The sequence below is a fragment of the Mixophyes fleayi genome, chromosome 9 (assembly GCF_038048845.1).
Source record: "Mixophyes fleayi isolate aMixFle1 chromosome 9, aMixFle1.hap1, whole genome shotgun sequence".
Lineage (NCBI taxonomy): Eukaryota > Metazoa > Chordata > Amphibia > Anura > Limnodynastidae > Mixophyes > Mixophyes fleayi.
Window position 1 is genome coordinate 108,005,005 of NC_134410.1, and position 22,517 is coordinate 108,027,521.

The 22,517-nt window shown below is 41.3% G+C and overlaps 1 protein-coding gene across 3 annotated transcripts in view; it reads right to left on the reverse strand.

The window, feature by feature from the left end:
• The window catches only part of L1CAM (L1 cell adhesion molecule), a 183,429-nt gene that overhangs the window by 24,496 nt on the left and 136,416 nt on the right, over window positions 1-22,517 (reverse strand). For all 3 annotated transcript variants that reach the window (XM_075184834.1, XM_075184835.1, XM_075184833.1), the window contains 14 exons: window positions 21,491-21,613; window positions 19,925-20,095; window positions 19,647-19,758; window positions 16,633-16,817; window positions 15,708-15,839; window positions 14,443-14,586; window positions 12,782-12,893; window positions 12,000-12,166; window positions 7,617-7,776; window positions 5,319-5,443; window positions 5,062-5,163; window positions 4,655-4,852; window positions 4,445-4,515; window positions 3,112-3,334 (listed from right to left, as the gene is read on the reverse strand). In XM_075184834.1, the coding sequence (XP_075040935.1) occupies window positions 3,112-3,334; window positions 4,445-4,515; window positions 4,655-4,852; window positions 5,062-5,163; window positions 5,319-5,443; window positions 7,617-7,776; window positions 12,000-12,166; window positions 12,782-12,893; window positions 14,443-14,586; window positions 15,708-15,839; window positions 16,633-16,817; window positions 19,647-19,758; window positions 19,925-20,095; window positions 21,491-21,613 (2,025 nt within the window). The remainder of the gene's footprint in view (window positions 1-3,111; window positions 3,335-4,444; window positions 4,516-4,654; window positions 4,853-5,061; window positions 5,164-5,318; window positions 5,444-7,616; window positions 7,777-11,999; window positions 12,167-12,781; window positions 12,894-14,442; window positions 14,587-15,707; window positions 15,840-16,632; window positions 16,818-19,646; window positions 19,759-19,924; window positions 20,096-21,490; window positions 21,614-22,517) is intronic.

Consider the following 22,517-nt stretch of genomic DNA (forward strand, 5'->3'; position numbering starts at 1 on the left):
TACCATACAAGATCCCCAAAAGACATTGAACTCTCAATATAGAATTTAGTCTGAAAAGACCCACGCCAAACCTCAGGTTGCTAAGCCGCCATCGCCGGACTATGTAGCATAATTTCTGGATGGCCAGAGGTGAAGAACAACAAGGATGAGTGACTGGCCCTTGAAAGATACAGATAAGCAAGCTTTGTTTTTTTGTTTGGTACAAACAAAGACTTGTGGTTTATATGGTGTCAAGTCACTGATACTGCACTATGATCTTTTATTTCCTCTGAGACAACAAGATTTCGCCAAGAACTCCAAACACATCTGAGGGATTGACCATTTGATACGGATATATATTTAATATTCGCTGGTACACATATCAGCTTACAATTTTGGTATGGAGTATGGTGTTATAACATACTGTACTATTAGGCGCCCATTCCCCCCCCCCCCCACACCTTTTTTCCCATAGATTTCCGGACTGACCATCTGGCCATTGGAATACGTCATTATTTATGGCTTGGACTTCTTTAACCGGATTGTTGAGTAGAGCGCCACTTTGTAATCTATTGTGTGTGCATATATCTACTATATAAATACCTAGTGGCGTGTATGGAAAAAAACAAAAAACAAGCTGCAGCGCAGTTATACACTGACCTATATATTTCTTGAAGGAGAAGTGACAGTTGGGAGTGGTTGGTGGTTGCCGGGGGTGACAGTGGGGAGTTTTTCACACCTTAAGTAGCTTGATGAAGGATGTGGCGATGAAGATGAAGGATGAGGTGATGGAGAAAAATGATGAGGTGGTGACATGTGGACAAAACCACGTTAAAAAAGGGCGCTTGCGTCGGGAAGTAACGCTCTTCCCCTGAGGAGGCCTGGGCTAGGCCCAAATGCATGACAAGAAACTTTTTAACACCTTAAGTAGCTAGATTTGACTAGAATGCATGAGTATCATGCATGGGTTAACTTGTGTATATATATATATATATATATATATATATATATACACATACACATACATACATACAGTAATTATATATTGAAAGAGAAGCCACGCTACAGAATGATTTCTGGCTGAGTTCATCAAACACTTTCCTTTCCCATAGAAGTGGCTGCCTTCTCAGACATCTCCACTTTCCAGATGTATAAATCTAGTATTGGAATAAGCAGGAGTGACAGCCTTACAATGTGTTGTTTTCTGAAAATAAACTTACTGCTTTGTACTTTTCATGCTTATTCATAATCTTAGACTTTAAAAGACCAAATTACTGTGACAAATTGTAGACTGCTTGCTGTTGTTTTTTTTGGCAAATACCTTCGCACAAAGCATCTCTCCGTCACGGTGACAATACTGTGTTTCTCAGCAAAGAAAATAATACAAACGGCGTTTCTGAAATTATTTATTTTGTCACATTAACTCCCTTCCCCAAACTCTCTTTTGTAAAAAATACTGCATAAGGTTTCAACAATATTAAAAGAGATTGATAGTAAGTGGGCATTCTATTTAAAGGGGGAGTTCCACCTTCTGTAACTTTAGCTTCTTTGCTTGCACTTACCCTCCTGTAAAGTAAATATATTAATTTATGTCTCTTGCTCCTTCTATGTTATTCGCTAAAGTCTTAAAATACTATATTATTATTGTCCTTTATTTATGCAGCACCGACATACTAGGCAGCACATTACAATAAATGTTTTTATTATTCTTGTATTGATATTCTCCTAGCTGTATTCATATATTTGTACTGCATTGTTGTACCTTTGACTTGTACTTTTGGCTGTATGGCGCTATGGGATCTGTGGTGCCATATAAATAATGATATGGGCAGCACAGTGGTTAGCACTTCTGCCTCACAGCGCTGGGTTTATGAGTTCGATTCCCGACCATGGTCTTATCTGTGTGGAGTTTGTATGTTCTCCCCGTGTTTGGGTGGGTTTTCTCTGGGCACTCCAGTTTCCTCCCAAACTCCAAAAACATAGTCTGTCTGTGTGTGTATGTTAGGAGATATAGACTGTTAGCTCCAATGGGGCAGGGACGGATGTGAGTGAGTTCTCTGTACAGCGCTGAGAAATTAGTGATGTTGATGATGATTCACTTCAGTCCCTGTCCCAGTGGAGCTTACAGTCTAAATCAGGCCTGTCCAACCTGCGGCCCTCCAGGTGTTGTGAAACTTCAAGCCCCAGCATGCTTTGCTAGTAGACAACCTGTTGGTAGCTGGAAGGGCATGCTGGGACTTGTAGCTTCACAACATCTGGAGGGCCGCAGGTTGGACAGGCCTGGTCTAAATCCTCTTTCACAACAAACATTATCCTACTGGTATGTTTTTCGGACTGTGGGAGAAAACCAGAACAACCGGAGGAAATTAACACGAACACGGGCTGAACATACAAGCTCTACAAACATGGTGCCCTGTTAAGAATAAAACCCATAGCCCCAGTAATAGGAGAGGGCTGGCAAAGTTCAGCCTGGGGGGCAAGACTCAACTCAGCAGCATATTTTAAAGGACAAAGAGTGCTGTTGGCCCTTTGACCCAGCCCAAAATAGCTCTCTATATGACCGGCCTGGGTGTCAGATGCCAGCCAGCATAAGTGCAAAAAAAAGCCAAGTGCATAAAAAGATATACAAACTTGTCTTGATAATGTAAAGTCTTTTTGTGGAAACAACACAGATGGAGGCTAGAAAGATAAACAATGTTTTTAGAAAAAGTTGCAGAAGTGCGTGTACCAACAAATCAGAGTTGTCTATTATAGAAATGCATTCTCAGCTCCTTTTGACATATGCTTTCCAACTGTCCCGACTTGGGCTCTGTCCCACCATCCCGATGGGCATAACTTTGTATCACTGGTCAGAACGTTGAAGGTCTCGTTGGCTACGGCTCTGCTCGGTTGCCTTATACACCTGCCATACGTGTGCACGGCAATGAATGGGTGTTTGGAGGGGAGAAGAGTAAGAGGCAGCCTAGTGCTTGAAAAGTGATAGACACGCGCCTGGGGAACGTGGCCACACGCTGCCGCACCGTGGCCAGGTCTTCATAGCAAAGTGGTCATGACCCCCTGTTTTGATGTCTGCTGACATGAAAATCAATTAGAATAATCTCCACAAAATCTGTGAAAGAGAGTCATACTCACAGTCCTCTCCGGAGTAACCCGTGTAAACTTTAGATTCTGGGCCTTTTCCGAGATTATTGACAGTCTGGACTTTGATGTCATAGGGTACAAATGTCTGGGTATCTTCCACTAAGACATGCGTGTCTGTGACCGTCTTCTCCTTCCACTCCTCATTCTGGTTCTGCCGCCTCCACTTCACGATGTAGGCAAACCCTGGTCCGCTCCAATCGATTCCTCGCACAGGCTACCAAGTAAATGAATGTAGAGATTGGTCCATATATCCATACAGATGTACAAACGCAATTCACTATATTATTAGCGTTATGTTTTCATAAAGAGCTGACATATTGCGCAGCGTTGTACATAGAGGGGATCGACACAAAAATATTACATACAACGACATGAGACAGAAGGTAAAACGTACACAATTAATCGCTGATCTAGGTATTTGCAGTGAAGTCTAGATATTTAAATTCATTCCTGTACATTTTTCTGCCCTTTAAACCGAGCTGCCTGAGATGAACTCATTAGACAAACCCTGGGGCTAACTTTGTAAAACAAGTATAAATAGGCATGTAACCTTTTGTGCATAATTAACTATACATCAGACCAGTATCACTGAACTTAGCATTGTTTGGTAGGTATTACACAAATAACCTTCAGAAAACAATATACTACTGTCCAGAGTGTACAAACTATGTTAGTATTACCCATTGCAGTACCATTAATAACTATGGGCAGCATGGAGGCTCAGTGGTTAGCACTTCTGCCTCACAGCACTGGGGTCATGAGTTCGATTCTCGACCATGGCCTTATCTGTGCGGAGTTTGTAAGTTCTCCCTGTGTTTGTGTGGGTTTCCTCTGGGTGCTCCGGTTTCTTCCCACACTCCAAAAACATATTAGTAGGTTAATTGGCTGCTATAAAATTGACCCTAGTCTGTGTGTGTGTGTGTGTGTTAGAAAATTTAGACTGTAAGCTCCAATGGGGCAGGGACAGGCGCGGGCTGACGTCCGTCAGCCCGGGGGGCACACGCCGCACAGGCGGCCGCATCACATGACACGTGATGCAGCTGCGTCATCAATGATGCGGCCGCATCATGTGTCATGTGATGCGGCCGCGCAGCATTGATATTACTTCCGGGGAGCGGGCGGCCCTAACAGCCGTGATTCTGAGCGGCCCGGGGGGCCGATGCCCTCTGCCCCCCGGCCCAGCCCGCCCCTGGGCAGGGATTAATGTGAATGAGTTCTCTGTACAGCGCTGTGGAATCAGTGGCGCTATATAAATAAATGGTGATGATGATAACTAGGACCTGTACACTTGCCATTGTCTTCTAGTACTGCTGTATTTACTTACCGTCCATGAAATCTTCATGTTGTCTGGTTCTGTGCCTTCTCCTCTTACATCATTTAGACGCTTAGTAGGGGCTATGGTGAAAATAAAGTACAATTAAAAGTCACTATGTTCTACTGTTTTAGAGCAGAGAACGACTAAATGCAGCAGACTCCTTTAAGCTTATATTTTTGAATGTACATTTCACAAGACTCCTTAATAACTCTGCATCACCTGCTTCGGGGGTTTTGAAACGATCTGATGGTTTGCTTCCATTGCTTGGTCCAAGCTCGTTCACAGCAATAACTCTGAATTGATAGTTGACGTAGGAAGAGAGACTTAGATGTTTGGAGGTCTCAGATCCTTTCGCACGGGACAATTCATGCCATGTTCCAGGCTCAAATCTGTCCTCCTCAAACTCTATGATGAACCCTGGAGGACACAATTCGGGTGAGACGTTATTTAGCAATACAAAAAACGACTACAACCAGGTACTATTTTCAAACTCCATTTAGAACAAACGATCTATATAAACCCATGACCATAAAGTGATAACTTTCAATCTGAGTCCTTTATATAATAAAGTAATTGGTATTTCATATGTGCAACACAGGTTCTAACTTCATGGTACATGTCTTTACCTTCAATGGGACTGTTATTGTCTTCTCCTGGGGTCCAGGTGAGAATGACACTTGTGTCTTGAGGGTCAGAAAGCTCCAAGTCGTAGGGAGGTTCTGGTAGGTCTGAATATAATAAACAAAGAGGTATGAGGGGAAACATTGGGAAATGAGAAGGAGGTACATGAAGTAAATCGGTAAAGGCAACTTGTGGTTCTCCAGCTGTTGAGGAATAACAAGCAAAGTTACTGTTAACAGATAAGTTGCGTCTGGATACTGACCAATCATCACTAGTAGAGCGGATTTGTCTACCGTATCCAGTTCACTGCGAGCCACACAGGTATAACTTCCTTGGTCATCATCCTGCACATTGGCGATACTCAGAGAGTAATCTTCTATGAAATACCTGCAGAAGCAAAACAAAATTGAAACAACTTTATTAGGAGAACGGCAACGAGTCAAGCTTGTTGTAATCAACTGCCTACAGCCATCTCCACCACTCTATAGTTTAGATACGAAACCTCAAAATTGCCAATATGTGGTAGAGGAAAAAGCACATGTCAACCTTACCACAGATTGTTGTAATTAAGGGATTGAGCGAACTAAAGAATGACTTTACCAGACTTTATGTGTATGAAAATCAGAATGCTAATAGCGTGGCGAGGAAGTATAGAGAAGGTTAGGATGCAGTTGCTATACAGAGGAGCAGAAAAAGAACATTTAGGAAAACTTATCCCATTGTGTAGGCCAATATACAGAGCACCCACATGTGTGCAGTGACGTCAAGGACGCAAGGGATTCTGGGACTCAGGTTTGGGCTCTATTTATATACACACTTGGTATTCCACCTCTCTCTCTGTCTAGTCCTACCCACACCTCCTGCACACAAGCACCTCCCTGCACTGCAGAAAAAGATATGGGTCCTGATTCATTAAGGAACATTATTCCTGTTACATGCCGTATTTTGCATAAAAGTGCTCTGCGCATGCTCACACTATAGGCCGGTGAACGCAAGTGCGTGAAATTAATTTTCGAACACAAAGGACACTAGCGGCTGCCTGCCATTTCAAGGGCGGAATGAGGGAGGGGAACTTATGCACATAGGCAACATACAGTAAGGGCGTGCCAAGGTCGATCGCACACACATCCGTCCGATTCAAGTTCTGGGCATCACCTTAGCTACAGGGTAAGTGCCGACTGATAGTGATGATGGTCGTGCATGCATGCCAGAACATGCGCTGGCAATTTAGAGAAACTGTACAAATGCATTTTATGCACAGTAGACAAAAATAACATCTCAATATATGTATTTCATACAAAAAAAATGAAAGAAAGAAAATATTTTTTTTTTCAATGTATTTTTACTACAGATTATATTATTAACAGGTATTAATGTATTTAATTTTTATATTTGATCTGTGCATTCTGATGGGACTTATATATATATATATATACATATGCATTGTGCGTATCCTGCGGTGTGTGGTCTCTGTTCACATACGACAAGTGTCGTATAGGCAGAGCGTACTTATACCCGTATTCAACTGGAAACGTTTATTTCAGTTCTTTAAAAGAACGCAAACTGCTTTCACTTTGCATTCCTTGATGAATCAACGCCAGGCTCTCTGATCCATGGATAATCCCAGCACTACAGAATCGCTGGAGAATATCCCTGAAATACAGGACACCTGATTCACACAACTATTAACTACTGCCGGATTACTGTTAATATATTTATGATCACTGAAATATAACCTATATTAATAACCATTGCCTAGCTATTAGTAATAAGAATATTTGCATAGAAAGGGAAAGTAGTCTCGCGTATATCGAGACGATAAAGACTTCATATGTTGAAAATTAAGCGCAATAAAAAGTAAAACACAGAATTAGGGGCCGATTTAATTCCACCATGAATAATGCAGCGCTAGCAGTATTACTGTTATTACGGTAAAGCTGCGCATAATTACTCTTAATATGGTAATTTCAACACTGGATTTTTACTGGAGCCGCGAGATGACATCCAGGTTAACATTACCATATTAACGGTAATACTGTTATTGCCGCGTTATTCGTGGCAATATTTAATCGGTCCCTTAGAGTGAGAAAGGAATGGTGGTGAATAAAGAGTTAATTTCAGAATTTTTATTTTGCATTTTTATATTGAACAGTAGTATAATATATAAATGTAAATATAAATGTTGGAAATGTATGCGCAAGATTTTATATGTATTTATATGTGTATCTGATGACATACTGTATATGTTTTTATAATGGTATCACACAGTATAAAATTCCACCCAACGCAGTGTGGGGTAGCAAAGTGGTTAGCATTGCTGTCTCACTGCACTGGTGCCATGATTTTTATTTTCCGCCACTGAGTGGAATCAGTACATTCTTCACGTGTGTCTGCGGGTTTCCTCCCACAGTTCAAGAACATACGTGTCGGCGAACGTGGTACAGAATTTAGATGGTAAACGCCATTTGGGTGGGAACTGACACCAATGATTGAACATCCTCTGTTAAGCCATGTTTGATATGTTGACGCCATATAAATAAAAGTGAATAAATAATCGTACTTGTCACTGTCATCGTCTTCTATAATATCCTCGTAATCTTTTTTCCATTCCACTCTTTTGTACTCCATCTTGTCGTCAAATAAAGGTATACACTCAAATGTAGCCTTCCCGCCCTTTCTCACTCGCTGCATCTCTGGGGGAGTGACAATCTGAGTAGCATCTGTGTGAGAGGAGAGACAGTGTGAATGTAAGCCGGTGACATCCCAGCTCAACTTAGAGACATCACTTGTACTCGGATCGTCCTCATGCATGGAGCAACTGAAATACTTGTTAATGCTCTTACCAAATACCATCTAGACCAGTGTTGGCTAACCTGTGACACTCCAGGTGTTGTGAAACTACAAGTCCCAGCATACCTTTCCAGCAATAAGCTGCTATATATTGGCAAAGCATGCTGGGACATGTAGTTTCACAACACATGGAGTGTCGCAGGTTAGCCAACACTGATCTAGACTAATGTATCACCATACTCTATGCTACTGAACAGTCTGCAGTGGAGGGACGATCCTTCAGCAGATTCTCGTGCTTTAGTATTGCATACAGAGGGTCTGATTCATTATTAAAAGTAAGGCATACTTGCCAACATTGTCAAGATGTTTCCCGGGAGGTCTGGGGTGCAGGTGGGTGTGTGGGGGCGGATCTCGAAGAATTGCATCATTAGCACCGCCCCCAAAACGGACATCACTACTATGGGCCAATAAAAACAGGGGGCGGGCCACAATGGTGCGTTCACTGAGCCCCACCCCCTCTGTTAAGTTTACAAAACCGGTCAGGATCAGGGAGAATTGCCTGCTCTCCCGGGAGTCTGAGAGGACTCCCAGAAATTTGGGAGTCTCCCGGACATTCTGGCAGAGTAGGCAACTATGAAGTAAGGCAAAAAAAATTGTAAGTTTTCTCCTGGACAAAACCATGTTACCATGCAGTTTATTATTTTGCACATAAGATAAATACTGGCTGCATTTTCATGTAGCACACAAAGAGCTTCATTGTTACACTGAAATTTAAAGTTGATCTAGGACATACCCTTCCCCAACTATAAATCTGTCCCCACATTTTAAATGTACCTCCCCCTCCAATGCAACGTGGTTTTACCAAGGTGCAAGGTTACTCTTTTTTTTTACTTTACTTTCCTTAATGAATCAGGCCCATTGTTCATAGCGTTTGCTGCGTTCATGCAGGTCCTGTTCTAATATATTGTGCTACAGTGACGACACCACACATTGCATTCTCTTAGGAGGTGATCTCCCCATATCTATTGCTGTTCTTCAAAAGAGGCAGGCGGGGGGGAAAAGATGATCCAAGTAAAAGAGTCACCTTTATTTTAAAGGTTCTTCCTCATTCCTGCTGCATTTTTTCACTTATGGTGGCCCAGGCCTTGGTGCTGTTATACCACCTCCTTTATGATGATACCCAAGTCTATAGCTCTCCATGTTAACTTTCTCCAGTTCCCTTCACTCATATTATAGCACGTCTCTCATGTCTCTTCGATGTCCTCTACCTGAGAATGAACTTCTTGGGCCTGAGTCATTAAGGAAAGTAAGGAGTGAATGTTCTCCGGGACAAACCATGTTACAATGCAAGGGGTGCAAATTAGTTTATTATTTTGCACATAAGTTAAATAGTGGCCCTTTTTTCTTCTAGCACACAAATACTTGATAGCTTTATTTTTACAGTGAAATTTAAAGTTGATCTAGGACATGCCCTACCCCAACTATAAATCTGTCCCCACATTTTAAATTTACCTCCCCCTCCAATGCAACATGGTTTTGCCCAGGTGTAAAGTTACTCCTTTCTTATGCTTTGCTCTCCTTAATGACTCAGGCCCCTTGTGTTCTCAGCTTACATTAAGACCCCCTTACACTGGCGGAACTACCACTGGTGCGACAGGAGCAGTGCATCGGGGCCCATGGAGATAATGGGGCCCGCTGCATGGCAGATACAGAGGGGCCTCCCTGCACTGGGGGGCCCACAGCTTGCTAGCTCCGCCCCTGCCCCCCATACCTGAACCCTCTACCATCACGTGTACATCACAAGTCTTGCAGCTACATTTAATTTTGTCTTGCCCTTCTCTCCTCATATTTAAGTCCTTGCAAATTCATGTCACACCTCAATAACATCTTCCATATCTCCTCTTACCTCATGAATGACACTATTAAAATACTAATACATACACTTATCATTTGATATGTTGATTATTTAAACCCTCTGCGAAGTGACTTCCATTAACCAAACTATTAAATCACTGTGAATGTGGCTGACAGATTGATTTTTTTCTCTGACTGATTTATTAACGCATCAATTCAGTCCTTGCGTGGTTACTAATGCTTCAGTTCAATCATTGCCTGCTTATTAATGCTTCGATTCAGCTGAATGCCTGTTTCCACCAGGATACAGTTTAAAAAATTTTATTCTCATACATACAAAGCCCACGGTGCTATGGCAATTTCTTTACTTTTTAAATACATAACAAATTATGCTGTATGACCTGCCGAAGACACACACCTGTCATCCTCAGGTATTTCTTCCAATTTCTTTCACCAGCACTTTTCCCATACTATACTTGTATTATGAAATTACAACTAGAGACGCTCGGGCTTGGTTTTCTGAAAACCAAGCCCACCCGAACTTAGGAGTAGGCTCGCGAGCTGGCTCGGTACTTTCGCGCGTCCTCGGATCTGAATCGAGGCAAAACGTCATTGCTGCGTTGTCGGATCTCGTGACATTGCTCATACAGAAACAGGAGTGGTAGCAGTGTTCTTGTCACTCTCCAGTCTCCAGTGACATTGCTCAGTGACATTGCTCATACAGAAACAGGAGTGGTAGCAGTGTTCTTGTCACTCTCCAGTCTCCAGTGACATTGCTCAATGACATTGCTCATACAGAAACAGGAGGGGTAGCAGTGTTCTTGTCACTTGACAAAAATTGACTGGAAATTACTGTAAATGAATGTTAATAATAATGTAGAAACAAAAAAAGAGCCAAAATATGTGATTTTAGAAAAAAATAGGAATTTTAGGGAAAAAAAAAAAGGATCCAAAACCAAAACACACGAGGGCAGTTTTGCCAAAACCAAAACTAAACCCAAAACACGAAGTTAATCCAGATCCAAAACCAAAACACGGGGATCAGTGAACATCTCTAATTACAACTCCGCCCTGTTTTATTAATCTCAAAGTTCTACTTGCAACACAACTACTCCCAGAAAGTCTTCACACAAATTCCCTAGTAATCCGGCTCTAGTTTGCCTGGTTTAGTAGGGCTTCCAGCCCTCTGTCAGTTATGCCCTTTCTTCACAACCAGGGGCAGGCTGGGCTGGGGCACAGGGGGGCATCTGCCACCCGGGCCAGTCCCATAGTGGGCTACCTTAGGCTGGGCCACCTGCATTTTTTTCCCCTTTAAAATATTCCTAATAGGCTGTTGAGTCGAGTTTTAAAATTTACCAGTCCTCCCATGTTCACAACACATATACTTTCTGTACACAATACTGAATACAATGTTACATGTATAAAACCTTGGATATGTATAAAACCTTTTAAAAACGAAATGTGGAGATGTTGCCCATATGAATCAATGAGATTCTAGCTGTCATTTATCTAGTACATTCTACATTCTTAATCTGATTGGTTGCTATGGGAAACAACTCCACTTTTCCCCATTAGAAGGTTTGATACATGTATCCCTATATCTGGTTCTTAACACACTTCTATTCATATAGAAACCACTGGCTGATTATTACATATAGGAGTAACGAGCAGTTGACAGAGGAGTACTGAGCATTGACAGGGGAGTACTGAGCATTTGACAGGGGAGTACTGAGCATTTGAGAGGGGAGTACTGAGCAGTTGACAGAGGAGTACTGAGCATTGACAGGGGAGTACTGAGCATTTGACAGGGGAGTACTGAGCATTTGACAGGGGAGTACTGAGCAGTTGACAGAGGAGTACTGAGCAGTTGACAGAGGAGTACTGAGCATTGACAGGGGAGTACTGAGCATCTGACAGGGGAGTACTGAGCATTTGGCATGGGAGTACTGAGCAGTTGACAGGGGAGTACTGAGCATTTGGCAGGGGAGTACTGAGCAGTTGACAGGGGAGTACTGAGCATTTGACAGGGGAGTACTGAGCATTTGACAGGGGAGTACTGAGCAGTTGACAGGGGAGTACTGTTTCAAACATGAGTCCACTATGTCCGTCTCTACATTGATTACCTATCATACACACACTCTACAAAATCCGACTTTTAACTTCTCACCAGTAATGCTCCTCCTAACATCTTTTCTATTGTCCTTATTACTACAAGTTCTCCATGATAAAATACTGTACTTTAGGAGAACAGAAAAGCATAAAATAATACATGTAACTGAAATCTTCATTTCACACTCACTTCGGACATCTAAATAAGCGGAGATGGTCATGTTGCCCTTGCTGTTTGATGCTGTACAGTAGTAGGTTCCTTCCTCTTCGCTGCTCACATCTGTGATTTTCATGGTACCGTTAGTGAGGATCTCAAAGCTGTCCTTACTTACCACAGAGATCATATCCTTATCATACCTGTGAAAATAGGGGTATAGGGAAAAGTATATAAGTATAGTGAAAAGCTATCCATGTAACCCCAAACACATCTGACTACCAAGAAGTCTCATTTCAATAAACTGAAAATGAAAATGTTTAATGTAACACAGAACGGATCACAACAAACGAAAACTCTTCTCTTAAGAATCACATGAGACAAAGTTTTATGCCTGTTAGTGGTTTGAATGGATGATCTATACCAGTGATGGCTAACCTGTGATACTCCAGGTGTTGTGAAACTACAAGCCCCAGCATGCTTTGCCAGCTATCAGCTAGTTATCTACTGGCAAAGCATGCTGGGACTTGTAGCTTCACAACACCTGGCATGTCACAGGTTAGCCATCACTGATCTATACAGACATCACTTCTACACACTCTGACTATACAGTAAGTCTGAATATACAGTAATTACTAATATCGCAGTTTGCTCAACAGATGCACTCAAATTAGCGACAGATTTACCTCGTTAATATTCATTTCCTGTATAGTGTATATATAGAACCTTTGAAACCTATCAGACAGCATATACTATATATCACGATTTCCTATTTCTGTTGTGTAATTATAATATTTAGTTATCAACGAGCTCCTTACCAATGGGTAACTGCAGCAGGGGACCCAAAAAATTTACAGTGCATGAAAATGTTTGTGTTCTCCACTGCGCTGTAGTTCAGTCTATCCTGAGTCAGAATGACTGGAGCAAACTCTGTAAGCAGCAAAAGAGAAGCCGTTTAAAATGACGTAGGTTCTATTTATTAAACACAGCTTTTAATATTTATTACCACGTAGGAACCTGTAAGGGCAAAGGTCACTGATATAACTCACCCATAACCAACATTCAATGCCCTACATCACAGGTGCCCTAACCCAGTCCTCAGGTCAGTGTTTTCAGGATTTCTGTCTGTAGAAACAGGTGGCAGAATTACTGACCCAGCCAAATAGATTAGCTCACCTGTGTATGATTAAAGAAATCCTGAAAACATGGACTGTTGGCAAATCTTGAGGACTGAGTTTGGGCACCTATGTCCTATATTTTACCATTACCTCCATTCTATTCAAATTAGCTTTTACTGATAATCCCATATTTTGTGAATGAGGAGAGAGCAGTCTTGCCTATGAAGCCTAGTGAAAGCGAATTAAAGACTTTTGGCTAGATTTACTAAGCTGCGGGTTTGAAAAAGTGGAGATGTTGCCTATAGCAACCAATCAGATTCTAGCTGTCATTTTGTAGAAGGTACTAAATACATGATAACTAGAATCTGATTGGTTGCTATAACATCCCCACTTTTTCATACCCGCAGCTTAGTAAATCTAGCCCTTTGCCTCTTGGCAGTACTCGAACCATAGGCCCCACATTTACCTAATGGTGTACCGATATTAATCTAATCTAGTTTAGAGGAAACCCCCTAATATCTTCTTTTTCTAGACCCCTTGCCCTAAATATCTTCACCAGGGTTACTGCATGGGAAGCTCTGGGACCATTACCTCTTATCGCTGGCCATCGTTTGTCATATATGTAATTTCTTGATGTAACCATATTTAAGAGCCACAATAACTTTATTATAGTCTGTCCAGGAATCCTAATACATATTCAACCCCTTGCAAATCCCCTTTTTTCAGGTACTTTATGTGTTTTATTACATTTTGTGCTCAGGAAAATAAAAAAATATAACCTGACAAGTTTATACGTCTTTTATTTTTGCCAGTTGACCAAAACCTACCTGTGCCATGACTCAGTGCCATAGGCTACTATCACTGAAGAATAGAATCCTTATTAACTAATTCATTGGCCATTACTTCAGTCGCTAATCCGGATAGATTACAATTTTCGTCCAATGCGTAAAATCTGGTTATCATAGTTAACCAACCATAATTTACAATTTGACAAATACCCCGTTGCCCCTGATGAGCCCATTACTTTCACCTAATGGTAGATTAATGCAAACAAGCAGAAAGTTACTTTGTTATATCTACTGTATTTAGTTATTAGATGTACAGTGATTTATGGAGGATTAATATTCCTTAGTTCAACGTTGACTTCCTAAAGAAGAAGGATCAATAAACTGTCACCGCATTGTAAAACTTTACATACACTGAGACAGCTCATTCCGTAGAATATAAACCGTGAAAATAGGACGTAATATACTTTGAAAGTGAAAGTCGAATTTTTGCATTAGAAACTAAATAAACGGATCCATAAAACTCACAACATTCGGGACAATAGTAAAAGAGGGTGACGGTAAAGAAGGGCTCACCAACGACATAGACATAGGCATTTTCTAGGACGTGTCCGTGCTTGTTGTGGGCTTCACACTGAACCACGGCGGTGTCGCTGGTCTGCAGGTTTTGGAGAATCAAACTTCCTCCTTCCATCTTCTTATTCGGGCCAAGATCAGAGGCTGCCATACGGGGAGAGTTAGAGATAAGAATAAGAGAACATGTTAGATCATTTTTGTAGAACAGAAAACTAGGGGGCCTGATTCATCAAAGCGGGTATTCTGAGCGCAACCCACGTTCAGTATTATACGCATGTATTTAGACTCTGTGTACTTCCGAATTCAGCAAGGCACGGATCTCTAGATACGTGCGCTGTTGAACTCAATGATAGGTCTACTGTGCTCTACTACACCTGATGCTGCAGGATACGCCCGGTACCTATGTGGATTATAAATTCGCAAAAGAATGCAAAGGAAAATAAAAAAAATCTTGACTTAATGTCGATTGTTAATAATAAAGGCATTAATGATAAAACAGTTAAATTCATTATTTTTTCCCCCCCCATGAAATACATTTATTAAAATGTGGCTAATGTCTACTGAACATAAAAAAGTTGCTCCTGATTGCAAACACATGTTATAGCATTACTGCTATCATTATTGATCAGGACTTAGCTCGCTCTGTAGCTGGAGCAAGAGATACGGCAGAAAAACAAAAGAAACTTTGAGACGCCCAAGGCTGGACGTGGCTGCGTGCGCTTGAGTTTGCCACGCTCTTACTGTACATTGACTATGGCAAAACTCCCTTCCCTGCCCAGTTCACTTTCCGAAATCGTAGGGTGTAGTGAGTGTCCTTTGCCTATGAACACGCAGCGGACAGGGCTGTATTCACGGACTTATCTCCCGCTTCTGGGCAAGTGATTTTGCGGACAATATGCACAAAATTTGCAGATACGTGCCTTGATGAATCAGGCTCAGGGTGAGAAGGGTAATTTGGGGGGGAACATAATTCAAATCGCAAAGTGGGAGTGAATTAGTGAGTTAGTGTTTTCCTGGTAAATCAAAATTCTATTAACAAACTAGGATTATATATTCCTCCTGTAGGGAAATCTGTTGTGTGACCGCACGACCTGTGAGATCCAGTAAGCTTTCACAAATCCCAAAATATGTGCTGTATACAGAAACCGTACACTGCTGAGTGCATATGTAAATTCAACAGTGATCCGGGAGTCTACTGCTCTCTCCAGCTCATTGTTGAGTTTAGATATTGTAGGGATAGTAACAAATTGCTTTCCATTACATACCTTTCAATGGTACTCCATTTATCCTCCAGGTGATCTTGGGTTTGGGATTCCCGTCAACATCGCAGGTGAACTTAACGTTCTCTCCTGGACCACAAATTTCGTCTTTCGGCCTATCGATCCAGTAGGGGGCAGCTATTAAAGGAAATTGGGATATCTGTGAAAACGATGCTGGATAAGAGAAATGTCTACGACATTCTGAATTCTATCCAGGAGGAAAGACATGGGCTAAAATCAGCTCTGTCCTTAATGCATTTATCTGTATATTTTAAATATGATTAAGCAAAGTCATCCTTTTAACCAAATAGTTGCACCTTTGCCATTTTATCCAACTACATTTATTCTAACCGAGCAATAGTGTGAGTGCCCTTACCGACAAATGTGTAATACCCACCACCCTAATAATAGAAAATACCTTCTTCGTTGCTAGCAGTTACAGCACATAAACAATTGATTGTATTTTTATTACATATGGATGCATATAATGATTGGAAGACAATATGCTTAATATATAAATTCATGTGCTAGAGCAGAGGTTAAAGATGACATGGTAGGTTTAAATTTAGTATATAATGTAAATTATTATTATTATTATTATTATTATTATTATTATTACTTTTTCCCTTTAGTCCTATAAATCTCTATATTTTAATAGAAGCTCCATCTTTGCTCCTCCCCACCATATATTTAGAATATGGTCTATCACAATTAGATGCAGCCATTGATCCTCCTCAATGCCAGCAGTGTCATAATGATTGACACTGCTGGCTTTAGTTCCCTTGTGAGAACAGCAGCGACTTTGTTAGTCAGAGCAGAGCTTCCTCCACCATGGAGCTTCTATTACAGACATAAGCATTTTGCATCTGGAGCACCACTGGGTGGGGAACGTGGAATGGCATAGTAACATAGTGACAGTCTCAGGACTCACACTCCACTGTGACTGTGTATTTGTGTCTCACTTCTCCTTCTGTGTTCTTAGCAATACACTCATACTCCCCATCATCCTCTTCGAGTACTGTTTCAATGCGAAGGGTCTTTCTATATTCATCAAAATGAAAACGTTGCGGATCCATAAAGCCAGTGAGAGCTACCCACTCATTGTCCGGAGTAGGGCTGTAGGGATAGATAGAAGAAAAAGTGTAAGGAATACTATAATAATAAAAAGTAGGCAATAGAAAAAAGAACAGATATAGAGAAGGTGAAAAAACCCCACATATTAGACTAAGGGGCTCACTTAGAGTAAGATGCAAGCAGAGCTGGCGCTAGATTTGGCCCTAATCAGCGCCTTCCCCACTTGGAAATGGCACCCCACCCCCGCTGCTTCTTACCTTAGCATGCGGGAAGTGGGGGTGGCGCCCTGTGGGAGTCCTGTAGCGCTTGGCTGTGACATCATAGCCAAATATGCTTAATTGACCTGCGCATGCGCATTAAATGTATCAATGAATTACATTGTAGCAATATAATTCTTTGAGGTTATGCACCACGAGGGGTGTAGCAGACAATCAGAGTGAAGCTTTCCTGTATTGATGAGTAGCTGACTGGCCGCCCAAAGTTTTTGTTGTGGATATGGGTTTAGCGCAGTGCTGTCTGTGCCACTGCTCATGCCCCACGGAGGGAGAGCCCTGAGTAGGCTGGTGATCAGGTAATCAGGGCAACAGCTTTGGGAGGTTAACGGTGAGCACAGTGGCTCAGTGGTTAACACTTCTGACTCACAGCACTGGGGTCATAAGTTCAAATCCCGACCATGGCCTTATCTGTGTGGAGTTTGTATGTTCTCCCCGTGTTTGCGTGGGTTTCCTCCGGGTGCTCCCGTTTCCTCCCACACTCCAAAAACATGCTGTTAGGTTAATTGGCTGCTAACAAATTGACCCTAGTCTGTGTGTCTGTCTGTGTGTGCGTGTTATGGAATTTAGACCGTAAGCTCCAATGGGGCAGGGACTGATGTGAGTGAGTTCTCTGTACAGCGCTGCGGAATTAGTGGCGCTATATAAATAAATGGTGATGAAGATGACGTTGGAGGGAGAGGGTCCACTCAAGGTGCATTAAGCTAGCAGACAGATGTCAGCCCCTTTTATGCTGTAATCCAGTGAAATTAATATATTAACTGGAATCCTACAAAAAAAACAAAGAACAGTACCGGCTCATACATGTGTGTCTGTATTTCATAAGTTGAAGTGAATTTAGGTATTTCCATAATTATTTGAAGTTACTTTTGCCAGCCTAGCTAAATCAAGACAATCTGTTCCATTCTGTCACTGTCATTGTATGGCTGTTACAGAAGTCAGTATTTCTTTAGAGGTACATCTTTGTATACAAAGTACTTTGGTCAAGGACGACAGAACCTATTATATCCAGCGAGAGCATTCTTGCTTTGGTATTACACTTTTCTTACTGTAATCAATTGCACAAGATACTTATTAATCGCAGTGTACCATTTATTAACAATTTGAAATGTTTAATGTATTCATGTATTTGCAATAGTTGACTTATTAACTTACTGAGTTTATAATGTATCTATTTATTGCACTGTTTCCCAAAATAAATTAAATGGCACAAAGTATATTCTATTATAAGACACTGACAGCCGCTCATAACCACATATATAAATAAACACGCTCAGTGGCTTTTGCATCATATCTGTGGTTGCGCTGTGATGTCTTGTTTGACGCAGGGATCTTCCCGAGTCTTTCCTTGGTGTTCACATCCTGACCATTAAAGCGCTACGGAATATGTTGGCGCTATATAAATAAATGATGATGATGATGATCTAGACTTAACCTCATGTATCAAACTCCCATTGTCCCATAGATTGTAAGCTTGCGAGCAGGGCCCTCTCACCTCTTTGTCTGTTTTACCCAGTTTGTTTATTAGTTTACTGTGTTTGTCCCCAATTGTGAAGCGCTACGGAATATGTTGGCACTATATAAATAAATGATGATGATGATGATGATGACCACTACCCCCAGACGTCGAGGTCATATCTCAGGTGGAGACACTGGAAATGTTAAAGGAAGTGCAGTACACCTTTTGTACACACACCACTCTATCTACCTACCACCAAGCCGAGGGTTCCACAAAGGATTAGAAGCAGGATGACAGAAAAGGATCTCCCTGGATTTAATTGACTAATACATTGGTAAAAGAGGGTGCGTGTGTGGAGTGTTTATTTTAACACAAGATTTTTTCAGAGTGTTTTTATTTCACAGGTTTTTTTTTGCTGGTGCACTACAGGTCCCAGCAGGTCTTGGATGCCAGAGTAAGTCACTTGCAGTTAACTGTCGTTGCGTGTCCGCAGAGCATTGAGGCTGTGTGGCATCTTGGTGTGAGGTTTGTGGCAGTTTTCTACCCATTGAAAAAGTGGAGATGTTGCCTATAGCAACCAATCAGATTCTAGCTGCCATTTTGTAGAATGTACAAAAAAAATGGTAACTAGAATCTGATTCGCTGCTATAGGGAACACATCCACTTTGTCAAACCCGCAGTTTAAAAAATATACCCCCCTTGGGATTTGTGGCCCAGGTTGACACGGACATAGACTTGTATGTAAAGCCTGCGTTCATGCGGTTTTCCTCCACACACTGTATGGTTGTCTCTGACGTTCCTAAGGACATACTGGTAGATTAATTGGTCTGAGACCGAACTGACCCTCATGTGTGTAAGCATGAGTGTAGATTGACTTGATTATATTAGATTTGAAGCTTGATGAGTTGATGACCCTATATAAATTTATCAGGTTGTAAAGTGCAATGGAATGTGTTGAAACTTTTACGAATAAAAAATAATAGTATTTTAAAATTAGGTATACATTTTTTTTTTTAAAAAATGTCCCATTACACATGTATGTTAATATACATTGAACTACAAGGGTAATACAAGTCAAGGTTAAGATTTATTTTACCACGGTACTTGCATCCTGAAATGTTAGCCAATCGCTGTACTTACAGCCCCTGGGCGATGCACTCCAGCTGGAGAGAGGTTCCTTTTAGGGCCAAGTAAGAGCTAGAACTGCCCAAGGGCATAATCATTTTAGGCTTCCGGTACTTCATTGAGTTAGCTGTGAGAAGAAGAAAGGAATTACAATCCTGGAGAGCATCACAATGTAATCATCGCTGTTTCTGGACTCGCTTGCAGATGAATCCATATTTCACCTCAAGAATGTCTATCTAGTTTTGACAAATAAACACGGAACTGCTCTACTGCTAACGGAGTCGTGTACTTACTCTGTTTAACTCGTAGATCAATTGCCTCCTTCTGTACAATGGTTCGGGCGCCGAGAAACTGCGCATGGCAGATGTAGTCAGGATGGTGATCGGTTACCTTCACGTTGGAGAAGTACAGGTTCCCATTCATCCCCATGGTGACACGGTTATCCTGATTTATGTGTAATAGGGCTAATAGTAGAGAAAGAAAATAAGATAACAAACACATCAAGATTAGTCTAAAGGTATTACAGTATTCCACCACTGGAAGGATCTCCCTCGTTCTATCAGACTATCCCCTAGCCTGTATAGCTTCAAACGGTCATTGAAAACCCACTTGTGTAGACAAGTCTACCAGTCCTCCACTTAACCATTGCACCATGTAGTATACCTGACACTCTTTCATCCTCCATCTCCCCCACTCTTGCTTCTTGTCCTCAGATCCCCTTACATTGGCTCACCTCCATGTGTAAACAATTTGTTTGACCCTTTCCCTTTAGATTGTAAGCTCTAGTGAGCAGGGCCCTCTTCCCCCCTGTTCTCATTACTTATAACTTTTGCTCACCAGCTACACTGCAGACCTCCTCCTCTTGACTCCACTCCTCCATTGTCTTCGTACCGCTTTCAGGGGCTCTAAACCTGTTAGTTGCGCCCACGCTAATGGGCAGAGGTTTCAGCCTTCGCTGAATATACCCCTTGCACCCCAGTAGCTGTGTGGAGAGTTGTAGTGTCATTTGTTTACTGTATTGTACTGTTATACCATGTACTGTCTTGTTGTTTGGCCTCTGTACGGTGCTGCATACCTTGATAATAATAATAAATGTGCGTATCCTTTACTAATATAGTACCATTGAGTATCTTCTAAAGGAGAATTCTGAGCATTTGGAGACGAGTGGTATACTCTGTTTGGGAACAGCAGCCTGACCTGTGTTCCAATATATGAATTCTAATGTGTATAGTTTCAAAACATTTATTTTAGCGCCTCATCCACCAACTATTTATTGATTATCTTCTAAAGGAGGATTATCTTCTATCCAGGACGCCTTGTTAAAGAATGACTCAGATATCAAAGCAGATAGTACACATTATAAACCAAATTCTTTCTTCAAGCTAATTTCTCAGGGCCTGAGTCATTAAGGAGAGTAAGGCAAAAAAAGGAGTAATTTTGCTCCTGGACAAACCATGTTACAATGCAAGGGGTGCAAATTAGTTTATTTTTAAGACATAAAGATAATAATTTACACTAAAATGTAAAACTGATCTAGGACATTCCCTACCCCAACTATAAATCTGTCCTCACTTTTTATATTTACCTCCCCCTCCAAAGTAACATGGTTTTGCCCAGGTGCAAAGTTACTCCTTTATTTGTTTGCATAGCTCTCCAGACTTTATTGTTATCCCCTGTCTTAAACAAATATTCCGGGGTCGCCGCTTGTTCAGCTAGGACCCCTACTTTCTAATAGTGGCCGTAACTATCAGCACATTCTGTCCAGCACCTAAGTCTTATCTTTTTAGTTAAAAAGGTTAAACCCAGGTGACATTATTACATTTATCAAAGACAATAACCAACCCCAAGTTTATACTCACTGCTATTCATCCAGAAGATTCGTGGCGGCACTGAACTTTTCGGGGGGTTGCACGGCAATACGACGGAATCCCCCTCTTCAGCCTCAACAAGTTCTATTTTTTCTTTCTGCCATTTTGGCGTGGCTAAGTGGAGACACCATCAAATATTATTATTAATCATGTTACGACAGGTCCTACTATGGTAAAGTGCTCATTACCATCTGTTCCTATGACACTTTTCAGCTCACTATCAATTGTCTTTATATTCTTAACGATGCCTCTGCATCTCTTCCTCCTCTCATCAATGCCTATACGATTAAACTATAACACATATTTGCCTACCTTTGGCAAGTTGTATCCGGGAGAGGGGTGTGTCTAGAGGGCGGGAGGGGGCGGGGCATGACGAATTGCGTTATTTTAGCCCGCAATTGCGGGATGCGAGAGATTTTCCCGTTCTCCCGGGAGTTCGTGAGACCAACCCGAATTTCCGGGAGAGTTGGCAAGTATGTATAACACATTATAATACTGCATCATTAAAAAATATAACAGCAATCATCATCAACTGCTTCCTGTTTTGGGCTGTTTATTGTATATCAGGGTTTACGCCTATATCTTGTAAGCATGAACGGAATATTTTTTTTCATTGTTATGTGATGTGCCTTTAAATTGATGGCACTGTCATAGAACCCTCTGCCAGAGTATATCAATATGCAAATAAAGCCCTGTAATTACACAAGATGTAGACTCATTGACCCATGATGCATTCAATTGATTTAAATAATACAAAGAATATATGAATTTATGCTGAGCTGGAGTGTGCAGAGAGCCTGTAAATATGTCAGTTTAATGTAGGTATTCAAATAACAGAGATCATTTGTATAAACCACAAGAGTGCAACAGGCTGTCTGCAAGCAGGAAAATTCTCTTCCAAATACATGATCACATGGTACTTTCAAGCCCTTTCTCCTAGTTTAGTTTATTGTATGTGCAGCAAATATATTAATATATTACAGAGGCACAACACTTCAGTATCAAAAATAGAGTAGAT